Here is a 24,126-nt window from a genome sequence, read left to right as displayed (position 1 = left end):
CTCATAACCTATGAGGTATTGCCACTATTCCCATTTTAAAAGTGAAGTTATGCCATTTCCAGTAAGCAGTTTACACAGGATTAAAACTCCAGTCTGTCTTTCTCTAAAGGTCCTACTTTTCAGCTGCACTCGAGATTCAGATTTCCTTAAAGGAGAACATTGCATGTGCTTTTAAAGCAATATCATTCTTCATGTGCTACTTCTGAATCGCATACATGGGTATTTGTATTTACATATTCAGATCTCTGTTTAATGACACAGTAATTGAGAAAATACCACTATTGGTTCAAAAGCTCATAAAATTAAAAAGAAGACAGAGAAAAATCAATGGCTGCGTATGCAAGTATTATCATTGCTAGATGGCAGGGTCAGTTTTTTTCTTTGTAATAATATTAACTACTAATGGACACTTTATTTAGATATAATTGACATATAACATAATATTAGTTTCAGGTGTCTAATGGACACTTTTAACAAAATATAATCCATCTGACCTACCCATCTTAAGTGGAAATATTTAGGAAGTGTGTTCAAGATTAATGACATTATATTGTCTTCTGAAACATTATCTTTCATAATTACTAGTTAAGTTCAGTATAGTTTTTATTTAAATGTGATTTTATTCTGTTTTTGTTTTTGACATTATTTTTGCCCTTTAACTTTTTTAGAAGAATCTTCGAAGCTATAATATCAAAACTGAGTAAGACTTCTCTTCAGACCCCTTTTTATTTGAAATTATTTTGAAGGGTTATTTTTATTGATGTTTTTATTTGCCATAGGTATGTAGGAAGATGTGAGCTATGTGAACTATGGGTTTGCCAAGCCTTCACGGGGAGACAGAGGAAAGAACTGTCCAGCTGCCTGTTAGTCGAGTAGCAAGTTCTCCACTGACTTCATGTCTCCCTTCAGGTGGAGAAATGGGCCTCCAACCTTCCCAAGACCTGACGTGCAAAAGAAAGCAGAGGATTTGCAAAGTGGAAGTTTATTCAGGCTTTGAAGTTCTATCCAGTTCCTGGGACCAGGCCCTCACTGCTTTCAGTGGGGCATTCTAGTATCTTTGGTTTCAGCTGGAGGTCTTTCCCCAAACAAGAAGGTCTGGGCAATCAGGTATTTGACAAGAGTATCAGATTCTCATTGAGGTTGAAAATATAAAGTTGAATTTCTAAACGAGTCTGGAGAGTATGTACAATTCACATCCTATCATCTTATGCCATTACATAGCTCAAGGAGTTCGGTATCTTCAAGTGAAAGTTTCAAAGGCAGCATGGATTGGACTTTAACGCTGATCAGGAAGACACAGTTATCAAATAGCATCCGCAGTTTCATTATTTTAGCTATTGCATGTCCCTTTTTAACAGTTTATTCTTTTTTTTTTTATCTAGGTCGAACCGGAAGATACACTCTAATAGAAAAATGGAGAGATACTGAAAGACATTTGGCACCTCATGAAAATCCTATCATATCCTTAAACAAATGGGGACAATATGCCAGTGATGTACAGCTTATTTTACGTCGAACGGGGCCATCTCTCAGTGAGCGACCCACTTCTGATAGTGTGGCTCGAATTCCTGAAAGAACTTTATACAGGCAGAGTTTGCCCCCCTTAGCTAAACTGAGGCCTCAGATTGACAAAGCAATCAAAAGGAGAGAACCTAAAAGGAAATCTTTAACATTTACAGGAGGTGCCAAAGGATTAATGGAAATTTTTGGAAAAGGTAAAGAAACTGAATTTAAGCAAAAGGTGCTGAATAACTGCAAAACAACAGCAGATGAGTTAAAGAAGCTGATCCGTTTGCAGACAGAGAAGCTTCAATCCATTGAGAAAGAGCTAGAATCAAATGAAACAGAAATACGATTTTGGGAGCAAAAATACAATTCTAACCTTGAAGAGGAAATTGTCCGCCTGGAGCAAAAGATCAAAAGAAATGATGTAGAAATTGAAGAAGAAGAATTTTGGGAAAATGAATTACAGATCGAACAGGAAAATGAAAAACAGCTGAAGGATCAACTTCAAGAAATAAGACAAAAAATAACAGAATGTGAAAGCAAATTAAAAGACTATTTGGCTCAGATCCAGACTATGGAAAGCGGGCTTGAAGCAGAAAAATTGCAATGGGAAGTCCAGGAGGCACAAGTCAATGAAGAAGAGGTTAAAGGAAAGATTGGGAAGGTCAGAGGGGAAATTGACCTTCAAGGCCAGCAGAGTCTGAGGCTAGAAAATGGTATTAAAGCTGTGGAAAGATCTCTCGGGCAAGCCACCAAACGGTTACAGGTAAAAACATTTTTATAAGGAGAATGTTTCATCTATTTAAAAGAAATAATATATTTTTGATATCTTCTTTAATGATTGTTCATTTTCTCTTACATTTAAAGTTAGAAACCTGGCTTAGTTTATAATTTTTTTTAGAATTTTTGTGACTTAAAACAGGTGTGAGACCAAAACAAAGATCAGAGGTAAAGCCACACAATCCTTGCTGCATGGAAGGAGCGATCTTACTATGGCAGTCGTAGCATTAAAAGTAATCGGATACAGGAAAATAGAATCTCAGAGCTGGAATAGACACTAATGATGAGACCGTGAATCTGACCTTCTCCTTCTAGAGATAGAGAAACCGAAGCTGAAAGAGATTACCAAGGATTGTGTGTCTAATTGGCTGCTTATCTGTCTCTTCTCCATTGTTGCTAACCTCATCTTCTTTCCTGAGATGTAAATAGTCCCCTTCCTTTCTCTCCTCTCCGATTACCCTCCTTTGCTTTCCTAAGGAGAGGGCACTTTCTAGTTCAAGGACAAGAACATTTATATTTTGCCGCTCAGCCTCTGATCGCTCAACTTGTATTCCTTGGATACCAGTTCTCGAAAAGACAATGTGCTGATGTTATGGGAGCTGCCAGAGGTGTCAGTCTCTAACAGATGACGTGAGAAAGATATAGAATTGATATGGCTACTTAAGTTTAAGTTAATTAAAATTAAGTAATATTCAATAAAGCTGTTTAAAAATATTAAGTGATTTTAAAATTCTCTTCTTAGTCACAGTTGGCCACATTTCAAGTGCTCTATAGCACATAATGTTTAGTAGCTACTGTAGTAGCTACTGGTTTAGAAACTTGCTTTTCAAAGTACAATGTATGAAGCTTCAAGGCACACTCATTAGAAATTCACAACCTGTATTATAACAAGATCTCCAAATAGTACCTGTATACATCAGGGTTTGAGAAGAGCTGCTTTAGAATGTCAGCAGTTCCAAAACAGAAAGGTGAGGATCCAGGAAGAACTGATGGGATTCCCCTGTTATTAACTAGAATGAGAAGTAAAACTGCCTCCCAAATTTTGAAAATCAGGAATTTCTCATTCAGTAGTTGTTAACCTGTAATTTGTCAGTATTTTACTGTTTGGATTCATTTTAACCTTAAGGTTACAATTGAGAATCATGTTGCCTTTGGTATCACTTAGAGGAAACACTGATTTATGACAGTCATTACTAGTAAATCCTACTACCTATGGAAAAGTATCTAATAGTCAAACTAGTAACATATCTCCAAGTACCCCCTACCTTCAGATTAAGTAGAGAAGAAAACAACCACTCTTTCCCGCAGTCTCGTCCCTGCCTCTGCCCAGTCCTTCAGACACATCCAGTTTTTGCCACTTTTTCTTATGTACAGGAAAGGAAAGAAAGAGGAAAAAAATCCATTTAAATCATAGAATGCCTCTACTTGCTTTTGGACCTTTCCAGCTATCCAAACTTGATCTCCTTTGTATAGGGCTCTTCAGTTCTCAGAACCGCCTTCCTCAAGGATTTAAAAACCCCTTGGTGAGAATCTTGTGGGAATCTTCCTTTCCTTGTGCTATAATATAAATCTCGGTAATGGATATCATGTGAACTTGAACAGTTTACAAAAACAGGAATTCTGAATCTCATGGACCAAACGACTATTCATTTAGTAATCAGTTATGAAGTGGATAATAGGGAAATTTAATTTTGAGCAGCTTAGCAAGAGTGTTGTAAATACTCAGGGTGGATGGAAACCAGTATTTTATTGATGAAAATTTTAGACATATATATTATGTCATCAGGTGCATAGTGTATTTCTAACAGGAAAGCATTGCATTTAAGAAACCAGACTGAAGAAGCTATTGTCCTTTATTTACTTATTTTTTTTGGCCCATTCCACAGAGTAAAAGTGATTCATTGTATCACTATAAGCCAGATTCTTAAATGTGCTCTTGTGAAAGTGAGTATCCTACTTGCAACTCCTGTAGCAGATGGACTGTCACCAGGATGTCTTTTAGCTGGCCAATATTGAACCCTCAAATTGAAAAAAAAAAAAAAAATTTTTTTCTTCCTTCTAGGACAGAGAACAAGAGCTGGAACAGTTGACTAAAGAGCTGCGGCAAGTCAATCTCCAGCAGTTCATCCAGCAGACAGGGACAAAAGTTACCGTTTTGCCAGCAGAGCCCACTGAAGTAGAGGCCTCACATGCAGACATAGAAAGGGGTAAGATGTTGAGAAATCTGCTTTTATTTCCCTCCTCCCCACCCTCCACTGATTAACTTTAAATAAACTTACATTCAGTAAAAGTATTATCAAAACTAATTCTTGGGCCACTCTAAAAAAATTTTGATATGCTTATTGTTTCTTGGGAAAATAATAATATCTGGGTTAATTATTTACTCAGATGAGCATGAAATCACCAAATCATGTATCATTTTCTTGAAGTATATGAGCTGGAGTTTTTTTGAGTTTTAGCTTCTCTCTGTTCCTAATGCCCTTTCTTCCTCTCTTAAAATTAATGAATTTGTGCTGTATATGCATGTGGTCTGAACAACCAAGAAAGAGAAGCAAAATGCTCACCTTCATAAAAAAATCATTAACCATTCAAATCACTGAAAACTTGGTTTATCAACTGAGAGGGTGAAGGAGAGTTAGCTTTGTCCTCTTGCTCCTCCAGACCCGCAGGTATAATATATATAATTGGTATTATATGTTCTTTGAGTCTTTAAAGTTGGAAAAGTTATAATTTTTCATATTGCTAACTACTCCAAGTTGATGAGTACCTCAAATGACTCTTTTTTTATTTCCTGTCTAGAGGCACCATTCCAGTCTGGGTCCCTGAAGCGACCTGGCTCCTCTCGGCAGCTCCCTAGTAATCTTCGTATTCTACAGAATCCTATCTCATCTGGTTTTAATCCTGAAGGCATATATGTATAACAGTATCTGTCTGTAGGGGAGAGCCCCTTAAAGGTACAAAGGACAGTAAAAATTCTTTCTTTGATTTGTGCCAATGATGAACAGAGGATATATTTCACAAGCCACTGTATCTTTCTTCTGTCCTAAATTGCATACCACTTGGAGCCATACCCTGTGCACTGATGCTAAAGAACAAAGAAACTGTTTTCACACATCAACAGTGTTGACATTTTTATCCAGCAGCTGTAATGCAAAGCCTTCATTTTTATTTGTAGCATTTCGAGAGCATTAGGAAAGTATTATACTATGTGTATACATAAATAAAACCGTGACTTAAGAGTGAAGAGAAATATGTGACTGGCTTAGTTTAATTTATTCCATGTAATCAATTAATGTGTGAATGCTGATGTTTTAATGTTTTTTATGAGTACTTATCCTGTGACTGAATTACATTATGCATTGTGTGATTATGACTTTGTGTGCATGTTCCCAGACGCCCCCATACGTTGCCGATTTACAACTACACAAGTGTCAGGGTGCTCCACCATGAAAACTAACTCCAGAAGAACCCACTTGCATTTATTTTGTGAACCTGTCCTAGCCATTGCTTAATTAGGTAAAATAATTCAGATTTTATTTTTAATCTGGAACTTAACATTTTCTTTACAATATTTCCAGTAGATGACTGACTACATTCCAGAACAGAAATACTTGCATGAGGCAGATTGTATGTTTAAAAGGTTTGCATTACTTCAGACACTGTTGATCAAAGATGTCATTGTTGAATATCTACCCAAAAAGGCGTGGGGTTTCCTGACACATGTAGTGTTTCGTTTCTGCCCTGCCTTAGCATTTTACTCTTGTGGATCCTCAAGAGTTTCCATAATACCTAAGTTAGAGACATCTGAGGATCAAATCATGTCAGTCTACTTCAGGAAAGTTAATTTATATTTTTTAAATAACCCACTTCATATGTATGGTCTTTCAGTGTAAGCACATGGTTAATATATCACTTGTACATAATTTACTCTGTACATTATGGACTATTGTGATCCCTCCAGTCACTTAGAAAGTGATTGGAGTTAGGTACTTTTTACCAAGGAAATAAAGTTAAATTCAGCATTTTTATTTTTGAGCCTGATTTTATAGGACATTAATCTCTACTTGTACATGAATTTTTTTATTTGTAAAACCAAAAATGAGTCAGCACCCCTCCCATGAGTAGTGGTTTAAATAACTAAAATTCACAAGTAATATCTAGATGGATGTGGTCAGATACCCTTAGCCATTTTTACATTCCCTCTGATCATAATTTGGTACAATATAATTAAGACCTTATTCTGAAATTTGAAAATTTTAATTCTGACAAAAATACAGTCTCTGTATTATTTACATGCAACAAAGTAACAGTGGATTAGTATATTAATACCATGGTTACAATAAAAAGATGTAAGTTATATCTTATGCATGAGGGCAATTTTGGATGTTTTAACATATTAGACTTATTTTCGGTTTAATGAATGCTGAGAATGCTGCTATACTTAGGTTTCCAATGAAAAATTTTAAGAATGGCTATGAAAATACGTAGATGCTTCTAGAGGACTGAAAGTAATAATGCAGAGTTGCCTTTTCTAGTCCAGCTAAATGGCAGACCTCAACTAAGAGTATTATTTTCTTTGGGTTCTTGGAGTTATTGAGTTGACCTTGCCATTATACTGTTCTTCAAATAACTTGAAAAATACATGATTCTTACCTAAATAACCACAACCTATACACATTTGCTTTCAATTTATAATTTATTTTATATCTGCATACAATTAAAAATAAGGAGGATTAAAAAATCAAAATAATTTGTAGATTTTGTGACAGTAGTGACTTATCTATACCTGATATATGCCTTATTTTGAAAGGGTTCCATTCTATACTAAAAGTTATTTTATTATTGTTCAGGGAAATTGTTACCTTATTCACAAAGAAAAACATTTTTGTAAATTGATCACATTTAAGTCAACTAAAGATATAAAGATATTAAACTCTGTGATTGTAAATTGCAAAGATGCCTTGGCATGCCATGAGAAACACAAAGTCAATATCCAAATTAATTGTAAATTATTATTAGCATTAACCTAATAACTTTAGAGAGAGACTGACAGCATCTTTTCAGCTTGTAGTAAGTAGTATTGGGTTCCCCAGCGTAGTATCATAGGTTACCTCTCTGACAACTTCATCCAAATTCTAAAGCTACCGAACAATCTTTACGGACCTAATTACAGATGAAAATGCTACTTCCTAGATAAGAAGAGTATATACACATGAACTTGATGAATACATTGAGCAGCTGTACTTTTTAATCAGTTGTATCACTTCTGGAAATGCACCTCTAAGAAGTGTTTTCTAAGTTTTTTAAAATAGTACAAAGAAAATTCATTTCTTAACATCTTAAAAATATTTTTACTCTGTCGTTAATTATTTTTACCCATTGTGAATACAGATGAATTAGATTAGATTAAGTGTCACACCTTTGGATACGTTTCGGAGGAGAGGCGGGGACAGTTGTATACAGAAATACCAAATATAAAATTTTGCATCTGGGGAAATATTCAGGTTCTAAATACTAAATTAGATGACAAGGTTTTTATATATATATATATATAATACTGCAAGTTGTTTTATTGTGATTTTCTACAAAATTTAAAATACATTAGAAGATAATTTTTTAACCAAGGGATAATTTGAAATAGCATTAGTATATTTGACCCTTAAGTATCTGTCATCCTCAGAGAATGATTTGTAGTGGGTTGCCTCAGTCCTTTTGTTCTTATGAGATACTTTGATTTATTAGCATTTGATTTTTGTCTTGAGACACAGGGAACTTATATGTGAGACTTCAATTGGTATTAATTCCATTTCATTCCCTCAGTCATTACTAAACTAATTATCAATTCCCATAGTTCAAATTTGTCATAAACTAGAGCTAAAATAAGACTGATACTGTAAAAAATATAGAAGTTATGGTGTGAATGTGAATTTTAAGTGTTCAAAAATAGCAAATAAGCACTTGCTTCCAGAGACTAAATTTTTTACCTGCATTGAAAGAAAATTTTCTTTGTGAATAAGAACAAAACAGACTTTAGAGTATAGAAACTTTATTAAAACCATTTCTTTGAACGTCTTTCCAAATTAGAACTATAATAATGGATTGAGTAAATAAGGAAAAAGCAAAAACTCTTAATTGCAGATGTGCAAAGAGCATGAGCAGATGGGCAGTTCCCTGTATGTGTTGCCTTTGAAAAATCGGGCCTTAATTTATATGTACATAACAATGCTATGTTCACATCCCTCTTCTACCTACTAAAGTTGTCTTTATTAGTCTGTATTGTATAAAACTTAGGTCACAAGTATTACTTTTATATTATGTCCATTTTTTTTAAATTGCATGTTTATACTATTTGCTACAGTATTTTTAAGTTTTGGGTGAAGGCCATCAGCTGTATGGAGAAGACAAAACAATCACTATTTATTCAGTATTGCTGCTTTACATTTCCAGAATAAGCTTTCGATGCCAGGTCCGTGACTGCCTGAAAGCTGCAGGAGCTCTATTCCAATGCATTTTATATATTTTTAGAAAACAAACACAGATGACTATTTAGTATGCTAATTATATTCAACCAGCAGAAATATAAAGGCAATAAAGTATATACATATATATGGGGGGGGGGGGGAGGAAAAGGTTAAAAAAAAATAGGTTTATAGCCAGACATGGTGATAGCCCTAAATGTATTTCTCAATCTGTCTTTCTTTATTGACCCAAAGAAAATTTGAGTTGCTGCAGCTTTAAACAGAAAATTGCCACGTTCACTAATTGTGGACACATAAATATGCTTTTAGTACTGCTTCGCTCATGTACAAATAAAGTATCTGTAATCTGTATTATATGTAATTATTATTTTCTTTTGACTTTCACTTTAAAATGTATATTTTCTGATTATTATCATGAGCTGTAAAACAAAGGATCAATATCTGATATTCTCCCAAATAATAAATTTTCAGGATTCATTGGGGTATTACATTGTTGGTCTGTTTCTTATATATTTAATATTTTTAAATATAATTTTATTTCCTTTAAAAGATTCCCAAGAGAATAGGTGTGCATACCAGTGACAACGATTACATTTTTCTTAAAAGTAATGTTATAACTAAAGAATCATCTATTACTGAAAAGGCAGCTGCTTCACGCAAGTAAAACTGAATAATTTGAAGTTAGATCTCAATCAAGAAATTATACATATGAGTAATAGTATATTATAAAACCAAAAATGAAACGAGAGACTTAATATAATTCAAAATAGCAGGAGGACTGTTAGGATTTTAATTATCTATTCTGCCCTCCTCACAAGTCATACGTTTTGTTAATCAATGCGATTTGCTTTGTACCTTAAGGAGGTTATAGTCTAAAGAGTACTAAAAAGAACAAGAAGAAGAGTGCCATGGAAACACACCAGAAGGGCTTTACCCCCAGACGGGGAATTGGCAAACCCTGGAGAAGAGATTTAAACCAGGGAAGGCTATCTAGCACAGACGAAGATGGGAAGATGAAGAGCCCGTGAGGCTGCAACCAGACAGTGAAGGGTTGGGGAGCGCTAAGAGGAAAGGTAGGTAGGCGTCAGGTAAATCATAAATGGCCTTGATTGCCATGAGGACTTTGGACTTCCTCCTGAATGCCGTGGAGGAGTTTGAGCACAGAAGCAAAATGATCAGGTTAGCACGTTAGGATGATCCTCCTGGCTGACATTGTGGAGAAATGACTGAAAAAGGATCTAGAGGCAAGAGACCTCAAGTCATGGGCTGTGCAGCAAGATGCTTCAAAGCCTCGTTAAAAATGTCTGGATCTCCGTGAAGCCCTACTACACCCTAGTTTACCAGGAGAACTGGGTAGGAATGGGGTTGATGGGCTTCATTGTTTACAAAATTGTGAGTGCTGATAAAAGAAGTAAAGCTTTGAAAACTGAGTCCTAGACCTGCTCGTGGTCATCATTAACCAGTGTTACCTGGAGTGCACATCAGCTAGGACATCAGTCTAGCTGTAAATTTCAGCAAGCTATGTTAGTGGAACTGTGTACTTTACTTGTAGAAGTGTTGTTTCTTGTGTAGCATGAATAAATATACCTGGCGGATACCAAAAACAAACAAACAAAGCTTAAGAGGACTACAGGAATTCTGGCCAGAAGTGATGGCAACCTGAAATAAGAAAACAGCTGTTGGGGTTTAGTCAATAACTTTTATTGAGCACCTACTTTGTGCAAGGAGAAGAAGAGAACCAAACAGGTTGTAGACATCCTAAATAGACAGTAGCAAAAGGACTTGATGTTTATATGGTGGGGGCTGAGTAAAAGAAACTCCAGGAGTTTGACAGCTATCCATAGCCTTAAGTGGCTAGTGGAAGCAGTGCTGTGAGTCTCGTGATGAGTAGTCACACTCTGTTTTGTGTGCTGGAGGCAAAAGATTGAAACAGGAGGAAGGGAAGAGAGAATAAAGACATGGAGAGGATGCATTTGAGAGGTGGCCTTGCCCCTTGCAGAGAGGCCCTGCAGTCTTTCCTGCAAGAAGGGCATGGATTTGGAGAAAACACTCTTTGCAGCACCAGATTTACTCCTCTGAGTCTCTCCCTCGGTCGGGTATGCTGGAATCCCGTTTTCCCAGCATTACACTTGACTGTTTTATCTAGTCCATTATCACTCATCTGCCATGAGTGTGTGTCCAACATGATCAAAGTGTCTGACTATGGTCCAAAATGAAAGAAAGTGCAGGAGGTAGACAATACACATTCATCTCTGACAAGGCAGTATATACAAGTTTCCCCACAACTGCTAGCAGCATGAAAACCAAACAGATGAATTGGGATACTTAGTAACAATTTTTTTAAACATGAAGAAAATCATAGACACTAGGCGAAGGACACAATGGGCTCAGATGCTGTGTAGCAACAAGCACCACATAAAAGGAGGCTGGGGACAGCAGGGACGTGTGCAAAATGTACACCAGGAGCCACCCACTTGGCAACTGTGGCACTCCCAATCCTGCCATGACCCACTTCGACATCATGCCCACCAAACCCAGCCTGCATTAGAACCTTCAAAGACCAACATAATTGAGCCAAATTCCTTGTAATTTCCAGCTTTCCTTAAGACCGCACAGAAGAAACATTTTTTTGCCAGTATCACAGCACTTCAGACATTTCAAACATCTTATGTCCCCTAGTGTTACGTTTTCCAGGCTGAATCATCACAATTTTTTCAAAAGGTATAGTTTCTAATCCTTTCTCTTCTGAACATGCTCTAGCCAGCGGTTCCCAACATTTTTGGCACCAACGACTGGTATTCCTATGAAAATCTAATGCCTGGTGATCTGAGGTAGAGCTGAAATGGTGATGCTAGCGCTGGGGAGCAGCTGCAAATACAGATGAGACTTCACCTGCTGCTCACCTCCTGCTGAACAGCCAGGTTCCTACAAGCTATAGACCAGTAGCGGTTCTAGCGGTTCGTGACCAAGGGGGTTGGGGACCTCTGCTCTAGACCACTTCGGAATGTGGAACCAGGACTGATCACAAAGCTTCATTTATGATTTGACCAGGAACTTGATTCATTGTTTACCAGTCTAAATTGGTGAGTGAGTCAGGAAGGTGGGTGGTTGGTTACATTTTTGCAATCTTCATTATTAAATCAATAATCTGGTAGTTTGCTAAAATCCTGTCTTTTCCACATTTTCTGCTAGTAGTGAAATCTTTCCTAATTTGTGTATGTGTAACAGTTTTAGGATACATGTGCAGACTCTTACTTTACTAAAATACTTACCATCTCTAAACATTTGGAAGGTAATAAATTCCAGATGGAAGATGTGAGCTTTAATGTCAGATCAATATTGAGGTAATTTTGTCAAGGTTACAGTGCTGCTAGAACACATACAGGAGGTGAGTGAGAATATTAGAAAAGGTTTTATTGAGGAGATGGATTCAACTCTAGAAGAGTAAATAGCCTTTTACTTAATCATATTTATTGAATGCCCACTATGTGGTGGATACTGGAGATACAGCAGTGTACAACTACAACAAAAAGACCAAGATCGCTGGCAACATGGAGCATGTATTCTAGAGGGAAAAACAGGAATGAAGAAAAATATGTAGTATCTTTCATTGTGACAAGAGCTGGGTGGGGGTGGGAGAGTGGGTATCTGGACACGTAGACTACGTTAGGCTTTGGTGGGAAAGATTTAGGATACCTGGGAGGCTTGTGGGGTTGAGCTTTCTGTTTCCAAGCAACTGACACAGAAGGTCCAGGCCTTTTCCTAGCTGTGAGCCAGCAGCCCATTCCGGTTCCGCATTCAGTCCACCAACCTCCTCAGATCAAATAAAGTGAAGGAAGAAGATAGTTTAAAGATATATTTCTTAAATTTTATCTGAATTGAATTACCCTTAACCTTTCCCAGATTGCAATCAAATTCACAGGTAAAATGTCCTTTTATGAATAGACTCAAATTTATTCTCTCTTTTCTAAAATTATGGCTAAAGGAATATCTTCGAAGATGCTTTACCTTGCTAGATGTCCCCTCCAAATTTAATGCGGCTTTAGAACTTATAGATACATATTTTTAGATTCAAGATCTTAAAACCAAGCCATTCCCAAGTGCTCTCCTGTACATTGATCAATGTTATCTATGGAAGGGATCTGTAACTTGAGGTCCATGGACTCCTGGGGGGCGGGGTGTCTCAGAGACTTCTTGTATAGAGACTCCCACTATGGACACTTGGGAGACAATAGAACAATAGAGAGTGCACTGTGTAAAGGTAAAAAGAGGAGGAAGTGATAGGAGATGAGGCCAAATTGTGAAGAACTTTGAATTTCATCTGGTAGGCAACAGAGAGCCAAAAAGGTCAAGGGACTCTTAAGATTAGATAGCTTTTTAAAAAGTTCACTGCGGCAGTGTTGCAGTGAGAAGAGGCTGGTATTAGGGAAACCCACTGTGACAGTTGTAGTAGACCTGCTTAATTGTTATATCTTCTGTGAAAACTATCCTGATCGTCCATCCCCTTCAAACTCTCTTCTAATAAATAGCATTGACAACCCTTCACCTTGTGTCGCCATTTTGCCCTGAACACATGTATAATGAAGCCACATGGAGAAAAAACCCAGGCGGGCCTAAATGGAAAATTCCTAGACTGCAGTGCAAGGACAGATAGAGAGATTGCCCAAATGATAGCACAGCAAAAATTTCAAAGCCTAGCATCTGACGGGAAGCCCAAATTGACACATAAAATTAACATTGAACTAACAGTATGTACATATATGTGCATATATATATGTGTGCATATGTACATGGATGTGTGTGTATATGTATATATGTATATATATGTGTATATATGTATACGTATATATACACACACACACACACAATTGTGTTACATAATATTTAGATTACAGATTATTTTTGTATGCTCCAGTAAACCACTGGAATTGCTATATTATTAATGCTGTTTGACCATAAGCCTCTTGCCAAGGGCTCTAAAAGCCTTATAAACTTATAAGATTTAGAGAAAACATAGTGGATCAACTCTTTACAGGGTTTTCTCTATGCAAATACTCATGGAGGGCTTCCCCCTGCAATGTGGGAAATTGAACTTCAAATGGATCTACCAAATGGAAGTCTGGGCAAGTTCTTGAAGTTCTGTTTTATAGGAAACAGTTCACATCTAACTGTTTAATATACCATTAGTGGCTGTTGCCCTGACAGTTTCTTTTTTTTTATGACACAAGCAAATAAGAGAGAATGCTTCCAAACCAGATTTTTACTTTTTTTTCATTTGCTGTTGCCTCAAGGTTATAGCCCTGATTCTTCTAAATTAACAAACATTTGCTATTTTGGGAGGGATCCATTTAGGGCACTAGGGAGTTGGTGGACGTCGTTCTGAAATCCTACCACTTTGTGATATCATAAAGGAGCTACTTAGAGGATGGCGAGTAAAGTTTTGCACTTGTACTGGTAGTATCTGCATTAAGATGTCCAGAAAGCATTTGAATATACAGATCTGAAGCTTGAGAAAGACACAAACCTGAAGGCGGATATTTAAAAACTATTTTCACCGAGACAATAGTTTTAAAAAGAAGGAGAACCCCCTTCCCCGCCCCCCAAAAATATAAATAAGAATGTATTTTGAAATAAAGAAGAGAGAAATTTTCTCAGGAAGAAGTATAAAGTTTGCTACTCAGTATACTCAGAGGACCATCAGCCTCGATGTCACCTGGTTGGGGACTGGTCAGAAATGTAGTTTCAGGTCTCACCCTGGACTTAATGAGTCAGAATTTGTCTTTTAGCAAGATCCTCACAGTATTCATATGTACATTCAGGTTGGAGAAGGACTGGAGTACAACAAGAAGGCCAAAGACAGGGTAGAGGGACATCTGACAGAAGAGATCGAAAAGGAAGACCATGAGGAATTAGAAGCCAAAATATAGTGACAATGGTCCTAGGTGCACAGAACACTAAACAGAATTGTATTTAGGTAATGGTGGGTGATATGAGAACAAATATAAACAAGACTTTTTGTTTTCAGTTTCTTTTGTTTTTACCAGCTCCAGAATTTCTAGAGAATACCGATAGCATCACCATTCCCTGCTCCTCTGGCTTCCATGCCCAGAAAGGAAAAAAAATAAAAATTACATATCCATATCTCTGGGCTCTTCTTACCTCTTAGGGTACAAATTGCTTTTGTTATGTGGGTGATTTAGGGTAAGTGAAAAAAAAAATTGAGGTGGGAGTAGACTGCCCTGAAAACAAACTTTAAGGTTTAAAGGTAACAGGCCAATAAAACTAATAGATGGGATTAGACCTGAGAAGTGAGGGTTGAACAGAGGAGGAACCCAACATCTGGAGATGGGATTCCCTGAGACTGAAAGAAGGGATGGGGGGCGTGGGTGGCATACCCATTTGCATAGTCTTTGGAGGCATCAGGGCAGCCTGAGACACTGCCACGCTGAGCTTTGCCAGAGTGTGTGTGGGCATCTGTGGAGGAGGGGAGATGGGAGCTGCTGGCACAGCCTCTTACCCTTGAATGCTTCTCCCCGAACGGGGGCTGAGAATCAGGCTCTTCCTCTCCCCTGAATTGTTTAGACCCAGAGTTCTCAGGCAATCTAAAGATGGGGAAAGAAGGAGGGTAGGGGGAAATGCTCCAAATTAACAAATATTGTATATAATTATGAAAAAGAACAAATGTGATATCTATTTAACTTTTAATGTGGAGAAACGTATGCCTGTTTCAGTTTACCCTCTGTTGCCAGAGTTGCTTCATTTCTGACAGATTTTATTGGAAATGGTTTCTAACAAGTTAATTTTATGTTTGTTTGAAATCCTCAGTTCCTGACTCTGTCAGACATTTTAAAAGTAATGGTAGAATAGAACTTGGAGACCCAAGTTCTAATATCCTCTCTATTTCACGATAGCCATATAACATTTGACAAGGCATTTAACTCTCTCTGGGCTTCAGTTTTCACTTATGTAAAATGAAGATCTAAGATGAGATTTCTAACTCTTTTCCAACACTAGCACCCCACAATTCTTTGATGTGTAACAAAGATAATAAATGTAGAAATGTTTGAAAATCATAAAGATTAGAACATAAATCACATAATACAGCATCATCTTAATTTGTTAGTCAATTCAATCTCCTTAAAGTTTTTCACTGAACATTGTCCATAATATAGGCATCCAGGGAAAACAGAATAATTAAGAGGTAGTCAGACCAAAAAAGGTCAGCAACTCCTAACACATATGTTAGGATGGGGGGCAGTCTCCTACTTGGTATGACTGGACAGAATCTCCTTCGGCTAACACTTACCTGCTCCCATACCCTCACTGCAGGGTATTCTTATACATCAGGCTGCCTGTTGCTCTTAGAGATTGATCCTACATGAAGAGGCCCTGTGTCTCCAATTCTCACACCTGCCCTACTGTTTTTTAGTTAAAAAACTTTACCTGGCGTCCTTCCCCTCCCCCGATTAGGTTCACCTATTATATGCTAATAGCATCCTTTACTTCCTATGACAGTAATTATCATAATTAGACAGTGATATGTCTGATCATTTAATATCTATCTATCAATCTTCACTACAGTGTAAACACCACAAGGGCAGAGACTGTGCCTGTTTTATTATCCCTTTATTCCCAGCACCTACCATAGGCCCTGGCATATGATATGCATTGCATGAAAAGACAAATGAATGAATTCCATCTTGCATAGAAGAAGGTGAACACTCATTAACCAAGTCAAGTTACTAACAAGTGAGATAACAAAAACATGGATTTGTTCTCACGGGCTCCCTGGCCTACCCATCTGCCACTCCAGGGGGCCTCCTTGTCTCTCTCCCAGACTTCAATCTCCTGGCAGTAACACGGGTGCTGGAGGAGATGGTGGGGGAGAAGCAGGCAGGGAAGACAAGATGTGGTGGACTTGGTCCCTTCTCACCAGCCTTTCCTTTTCTTATCCACCAATGCTCAGTTATACACTTTATGAATGTACACTTGGCACCTACTTAGAAGAAGTCCACATTTGGCACAATGTGCAGGACCATAGTGAAATAATCAAAACTGTGACCTCTCACCTCTCCTCTGCCTTCATTTATATCATGGACTTCATTCAGTACATGAACGGTCAGGTTGGAGATATATGGTATTTGTACTTTTCCAATGAACTTAATTAGGATCATCTCTCATTTTTAAAACAGCAATTCCATCTCTGTCCTAGATACTTGGGTTATATAACCTGAGGTTGGCCCTTGATCCACCCATGCCAAGGTCTAGGTCCATTTCCAGAGCCCAGGTGTCCTTTGCCTCAATTTCCTTTCTCTTGCCCAGAGCTATATTCCTCAACATGTCCACTCCATCTGCTGTATCTGCTCATCTCCTTCTTTCCCTTCCATGCCCACAGCTCCCTCTTATTGAATTATTTCTCCAAAAATCCATTAAGTTTAATATCTCTAAGATAAGCAGAATAAACACATTCTTGCCCAAGTGGAAATTAGTTTAACTACCTTGTCTCACTACATAATGTCATGAAAGAAAATTCTCAAAGTTCAAATGGCTCGAAGTACTTTTTAATGATTCTTTTACTTGTTTATTCTGTTTATCACAACTCAGAGAAAATGCATTCTCGATAGACTGTTCTCAACATTTGTAGACTGTTTATTTAATTTAGAAATAGCCTAACTTTCTCCGAACCAGCATGCAGCACAAAGAACTGCAAAATTCTTTATAGGAAGAGATGCAAAATTTGCCGGATGCTGCGTCTGTCCTCCTCCACTTGCCACCAGCGTTCTCCAGTTCTCTATCAGGTTGATTTAAAAGGGTCTCTCCCTCCCGGGGGACTCACCTCACCACAGCTGCGCTCTCCTCCCTGCCTGGTCATCCGATGCCCTCTGCAGGAGGACTCTATTTTTGTCCTATTATGTCCAGAGCTCCGTAAAGTTTTATGCTCCTTCAGTCTTTATAAAACTAGAGCTTGATCTGGTGACCTGGGGAATATTACCTATAATTAACCCATAAATTCCCATGTTTAAAGTTAAAAACTTGTTTTCATGCTACTAAATTTTACTAAAGTTTTTCTACCTGCACTGAGAAATTCTGATGTTTGGTAGATTTTCACATTTGGGGAAAGTTCTAATATAGTTATTAAGATTCTTATTTTTAATTTATCTTTTAAAAAAACCTTGGCATAGAAAACTATTTACTTTCTTCTTTTCCCTTTGTTCTTGATCTTTACTCCAGATCTATCTTTTTTATTGGATCCTCCATATTGAAGAGAAACTATCAGGAACAGGCTGAATTAAAGAGTAGAGAGTTGTAGTGAGAAATAAACTAGGTTCAAGGCTAATTTTCTGCTATTTACTGCATGGCCTTGAAAAGTCATTTCCTCTGGGCTTTAGTTTTATCTTCTGTAAAATTACAGGGCTGACCTGGATGTTTCCTAAGATTTCTTCTAACTCTGAAAATTATTCACTATATACTAATTCCTGGGTCACCTTTCTCTGTTAATAGGTATTACTCTTTTTTTATAGTCATAGGTTAGTTTTATTTCCTGACTTGTCTTTTGTGCCTTTTGATGGCCATATTTATGGCTCTGTTGTATTTTCTATATTCACTTAAACAAGGATCAATAATTTTACATAGAGGTCTTTCAAAACAAAACAAAACAATGACACAGTCATTGTGATCATGTTTTTAAATTTAAACATTTTTTTTTCACTGTTCCCTTTTCAAATTATTTATAATTTAGATGTTTCTTCACTCTGTAGCATTTGTAGTATCCAGCACCAGCCTCTTAACCAGGGACAATTGTTAATGATCTGTAGCATCCAACAATAAAAACATTTTTTGAGCTCTCACTATGTGTCAGGCATTCTGCTAGGTACTATGAATACAAAGACAGACAAACCCTTGGACCTTGTAAACCTGGGCTAAGAGAAAATGTTCCTATATGTTTAGAAATTAATGTACTGCTATCTACTTCTCATTATTCCTGCCCTATCCCAAAACTGACTTCAAGGATATGGTACTGAATCTATACTCACTGATACAAAAAAATAATCTAAGGCAGAGAAACATGACCTTGGTACATAAAACATGGCCTCTGTTGTGTACACGTGGCAAATGAACTTAATTCTTACATGACTGCCTCAGCTTCTTTTCTGTAAAATACTAATATTTTGTAGGTAGATTTGGGTCAAGGGTTGAACTGCGTGATTCTAAGATTCTTTCTAACTCTTACAGGACTGCAGTTTGAACTTATAGTTCAATTATATAATGCTTTTGATAATTAAGAGACAGGACTTTACTCCTTGAGGAGTCAGGAAGTCTAGTTTCTTTGCAGCAAATACTCTCCTAGTCTTTTAGAGCAGGCCCCACTAGATGTAGTAAATATTTTCCCATGATTCTTACATTAATGATCTTTATCCCCACCTTGAAATGATGTTTCTTAATGCAAACCAGAGAGCAAATCACAAGACTTTGGAGGTGGGGCCCAACCACACGGCTCCAACCACAGAATCCCACTTCAGTTGTCCATATGCATGAGTAACTGTTAGTCAATGGTTGTCCTCTAAGGAAATTCCCTCCACATTCTTCCAAAGAGCCCAAATTATATATTCCCATTTGGAATTAATGGAAGTCCAAAGATGCAAAACAGATTTAGGCTGAACTTTTGTGGAATTAATGAAAGTTACACAGGGCTGGATTACAAAAAGCAGGTAGCCTTTGCAGTCACACTGGGCCCTGAACTCGGAAAGACTCTGTGCTGGGTTTAATGCTCTGCAGTCACTATCCTGAAATTCTTAATAATTTAACTTGTGTTTTATAAGTGAGGCCTGATGGGACAATGGAACATGTGTGTGAGGAGAGGAGATACACTCAGCATGCACATCCATTATTTCTTCTTTCCCCATTCACATGTAGTATTTGTAGGGCCCCATAAACATAGAATTCCAATGGACCCACAATACAAGGGAGTTCAGCAAGACTCAAAGCAAGCACAAGATAAGTGCGTTACATCTGTGGTTGAGCAAATGGGGCACTTGAGTCCTGAGAGGCCGTCCTTTCCTTTTGAACCATAACTTGTTTCTAATGCAGATAGAAAGCAATGGTGTTTCAAGAAATATAAATGACCAAGAAACACTACAATGTTTTTCTTAACTCGTTTTACTTAGCCAATCACTCATGTTGCATATTTTGACGTAGAAGAATAGAGAAAGATAGGGCAACTCACGGTCTCCTTTCTTTTCAGTTCTCACTTACTCATCAGTGAGCCAAAGGTTGAGAGTGTTAGCTGAATGTGCATGAATCAAGCGATGAAATAGAAATAATTGAAGTACATTTTTCTCAGCATTCACTGTTCTTGAAAGAACAAAATACATATGCATGCATGAGCTACAAAATATGATTGTATAACTTCAGTAATTTCACACTATAAGTTATACTTGCTCTTAATACAATCATATTTGTTATTATAGTTACACTTATAATTTGCATCGTACAATATAAAGATGAATGATAAAATTTATACTAATATTTAAATTATTTATTTATTAATTTTTTTTTTTTACTTTGCAATAACATTTAACAGTGAAAGGAATCAAAGTTTTGCTACCCCAAAATGTACCTTTTGGGATATTGATTTTAAGCTTATTATTAAAAAAAAAAAAAAGATGCAGAAAGAATCTGTATTCTATCATCTTTCTGCTTAAAAGAATTCAGATAGAAAAATCTACTTTAAAAAGGCAAAGTTAGCAAAATCACCTTAGCATATATGAATGAACACATATGTGACAGGAAGAAATCCAGCAAAGCCATTTCACTCTGTGTCCCATTGTATGTGGGTGATCCAGCAAAAATTTGTTTACCATATGTTTGCTCTTTTTCCTACCAGTAAGTTACCAACTTTCCCTTTGGAATCCCAGATCCCTGTCCTCTTCTTCTTTGTCCAAAATGGCATATAAGCCTCAACTGCCCAGGGCATTTCAGGTCACATTCTTATGGATCCCTGAATGTACATTTGTATAATAAACTTTGGACATTTTCTCCTGTTAATCTGTCTCTGTTAATTTATTATCCCAGCTAGAAGAATTTAGAAAGTGGGAGGAATGTTATATTTTTTTGCACCCCCATGAGAGCTAATAAAAACATCATAAAGCTCACGAGAGAGATTACAGAAGAAAGGAAAAGGTGTTTTAGTACATTTAGTGACGTTATTTTCATTTAGCAGCGGCCCCTGCGAATCATATAGCCAGCTCTGAAGTGGGAAAAGCAGAAAATGATGAGAAAGTCAAACTCAATGACATGAAAACATTTAAACAATTGTTTCCTCAGGCAGTTACAAGAAAGTGTAACTACTCATTCTGAGAGAATGATGTACTAAAAAGTTCTCAATGATCTGCATCATTTAAACAAAGCACTTTGGTTTATTTCCCATGCATTTGGCAGTGGGCTCCTCCTTCCTGGTTTTCAACCCAATGTCTGCAGGAACGAGTCCTACACTAGGGGGCAGCAGCTACCGTCTGTCAACCTTCTAGGGCTCCAAAGCAGCAGGATTCAGAAGATTCTTGAGATCCTGAGAAAATGAAGAAACACCTAAGAAGTTTGCTCTTTATCTTTATGTCAATTTGCTTTGCAGTATTGTTTTTGAGAGAAGATGGGCCTCCTACACCAAGGACTTAAGGTGTGTCTTTGCTTAAAAAGAAACAGCAGTGAACATTATTTTGTCTGCTCTCACTCCATGACTCATTTCTAAAGTGACAAAGTAATATAGTCTGAAAGATTGTTTTAAACTTAGTTTCTCTGTCATATTTATCTACTATGAATTTGATCAAAAGGAACAACTCATTTCATGGAGGCCACTTAGCAGCTAATCAAGTGATAACAATTTTGTAACTTGTGAAGATTCTAGAGGTTTCAGAGGGAAACTGCCAAGGCAAGGGATTAGTTAAACATTACAAAATCCATACTCGGTCACTCAACTTGGCCTAAATAGAAGAGTCAGCATGTTCTAAACAGAAAGAAGAATCTAGAAGTCCATATTTTAAAGGAAATAATTTGCAAAGATGACTATATTTGCCAAGATATGTGAAGTTAATCAGTTAGCATAAGGGTGGGAACAGCATTTTCTAACAGACAAGTTGGCTAAAATATAGCTTGCAGTATTGCATTAGATTGTTCTAACAAGATTTTTCAAATAAAAATTTTATTAAAAGTGAATTGAGTACTGTATACTTGAAACAGAAAAAAGAAAAGTGAATTGAAATTTCCATGTACAGTATGCTAAAAAACCACTGTTGTGAATTCCAGACTTTCTGGCAAGACAATAAAAAAAAAGTTCCTTTTATCCCAGCTCATCACAAATCTCCAGGGAGGTGCTTCTCAACAGGGGCAATTCTGCCCACTAGGGGCATTCGGAAATTTGTAGGGGTGTTCCTGGTGATCCTAGTGATTAATGCATTGCTTTCATTTAATATAGTGGAGATCCAGGGATGTTAAACCTCCAACAATGCATAGGGCAGCCCCTAATGATGACAAAGTATCATCCCACATCTCTCTCAACTTTTAAGGCCCTGCCTTAAATTTACAAATGAAGAACATTTGTATAATTTTTGAAGCCTAGGAACTAAGTCTATTTTGCATATAATGCATGTTATTCTTAACATGGTTTTAATAAAATTGAGTGTTCCAGGCATGTAACTAAACTACCAGGTAAGTCTAAGGCAGGCTGTGCTTTATTTCGTTCAGAATTTAGTACTAAGAATTGTTAACTGTCTCTGAAGATCATGTCATCAGTAACATCTTGGGTTGTGGAACTGAATCACCAATAGAACACACTGGTAGCAGTCTGTATTTGTATGTAGCTCATGATTTACAGTGGTTCTAAGTGTACATTTAAATATACCTAATCAGTCTTTATTCAAATGTCAAATATAAAAAGAATCAACTTGAAAATTTTCCTGCATCTCTTAAATTCCAACATATTCATTATCAGTATAAGCATCTGACCACTTCATTGTGTTTTATGGTATAGCTATATCTGTGAATTTCTATACTTAAATAGACATTTCTTTCTTTTTATTTCTCCTTTATATTACAGTTAAGGCATTATATGTTTTTAATTATGTGTCAATTATGTTTTAATATTATTAATTTAATTATATTTTAATTATAGACTATATTTTCTACAGATTTCATTTCAAGATGGTAAAGGAGCATAACAAAATATTTGTCATAAAAAAAAAGGCATTGGGCCTCATAAGTTCAAGACTCAATTCAAGTATGTCACCTCACCATTTCTCCCTCTTTCCCTAACCTACCTCTGCCACTTTGCACAGAAGGAAATGGTGAGTTATAAGAAATAGTTAGTGGCTAGCCCATGAAGGAAATTTCATTCTGATTAATAATTTTTTAAATAAACTCTCTGACAAGTTGTAAGTTGAGCATTCTTACATGGTATTGATATAAATATAGATTGTCAAAAGTACATATTATTCATTAAGTAATACTAAGTGTCTACTAAGGTATAAGGCATTTTGCTGTTAAACAAATAGTGCCAAAACAGCACCAAAATCATTGCTACCCTAAAGAAAACCTCTGGAAAACAAACAAACAAACCAACATGGATATAACAAGGATATTACAATAGGCGACAAAACAATGAATAGGGTGAAATTTTCAACTGAATATTTTGGAAACATTTAATTTGTGACCTATCCATTTTAGGCAGATTAGCTCCCAATAAGCCAAATCAGAGTAGATATGCAAGAAAAAATAAAGCTAAAACTTTTTACAATTTTTATGTTAGGAAGAATAAAGAAATTTTAAGGAAAAAAAATCAAAATATGATAAATAAAATGTAAGATTCTCATTATTTTTGAACAAAACACATTTTCTAGAATCATAATTACATTACCAAAATTCGTTGTTTTTAAAGATCTTTTGTATGACTGAAATCAAATTCTTTATGGTAAATTTAGTAATATAAAAGAAATAGTATTCTGCAATTATTAGAAACAAATTAAATGTTGCTATGGGATGTTTTTCTTCCTTCTGGCTGGTGGCTAAAATCAAGTATGGAATAGCCAAAGGCAAAGCAGCCTTGGGAAGCGTGGTTGTGTGACCAAGGTACAAGGTGCTTTAACCTTTCTCAATACCTGGTTTCCTTATATGGTAACACCTACCTTATAAATTAAATGAATTGGTGCATGTTATTGCTTAGCACAGTGCCCAGCATATAGTAAGACATAACAAACAGCTGTTGTCTTATCTCTTTTCCATACTAGAAACGTGAAAACTTCATGGGAACAATTGCCTGACTTAGGAAGGGCTCTCCTGACCTGGCTAGACAGTCATGTGATTTGCTTAGTAC

General features: G+C 36.6%; 2 protein-coding genes across 4 annotated transcripts in view; both read left to right on the top strand.

Annotated features, from left to right (window-relative positions):
* The window catches only part of RASSF8 (Ras association domain family member 8), a 97,454-nt gene extending 88,204 nt beyond the window's left edge, over positions 1–9,250 (top strand). For all 3 annotated transcript variants that reach the window (XM_016119237.2, XM_016119238.2, XM_016119232.2), the window contains 3 exons: positions 1,383–2,272; positions 4,349–4,493; positions 5,086–9,250. In XM_016119237.2, the coding sequence (XP_015974723.1) occupies positions 1,383–2,272; positions 4,349–4,493; positions 5,086–5,207 (1,157 nt within the window). In that variant the 3' untranslated portion in view covers positions 5,208–9,250. The remainder of the gene's footprint in view (positions 1–1,382; positions 2,273–4,348; positions 4,494–5,085) is intronic.
* Positions 9,251–9,363: 113 nt separating this feature from the next.
* Positions 9,364–12,025, top strand: LOC107497438 (ATP synthase subunit ATP5MPL, mitochondrial-like). Its single transcript, XM_036236840.1, has one exon. The coding sequence runs from the start codon at positions 10,044–10,046 to the stop codon at positions 10,200–10,202; it is 159 nt and encodes a 52-aa protein (XP_036092733.1). The 5' UTR covers positions 9,364–10,043; the 3' UTR covers positions 10,203–12,025.
* The last annotated feature ends 12,101 nt before the right edge of the window (positions 12,026–24,126 follow it).

Source organism: Rousettus aegyptiacus, unplaced genomic scaffold, assembly GCF_014176215.1.
Source record: "Rousettus aegyptiacus isolate mRouAeg1 unplaced genomic scaffold, mRouAeg1.p scaffold_m13_p_2, whole genome shotgun sequence".
Classification (NCBI taxonomy): domain Eukaryota; kingdom Metazoa; phylum Chordata; class Mammalia; order Chiroptera; family Pteropodidae; genus Rousettus; species Rousettus aegyptiacus.
The sequence above is the reverse complement of the archived record's forward strand: the minus strand, read 5'-3'. Positions and strand labels throughout refer to the sequence as shown.

What these genes read in the sequence shown, in the direction of transcription:
- LOC107497438 (XM_036236840.1), top strand. Translation starts at nt 10,044, where the DNA reads ATGCTTCAAAGCCTCGTTAAAAATGTCTGGATCTCCGTGAAGCCCTAC.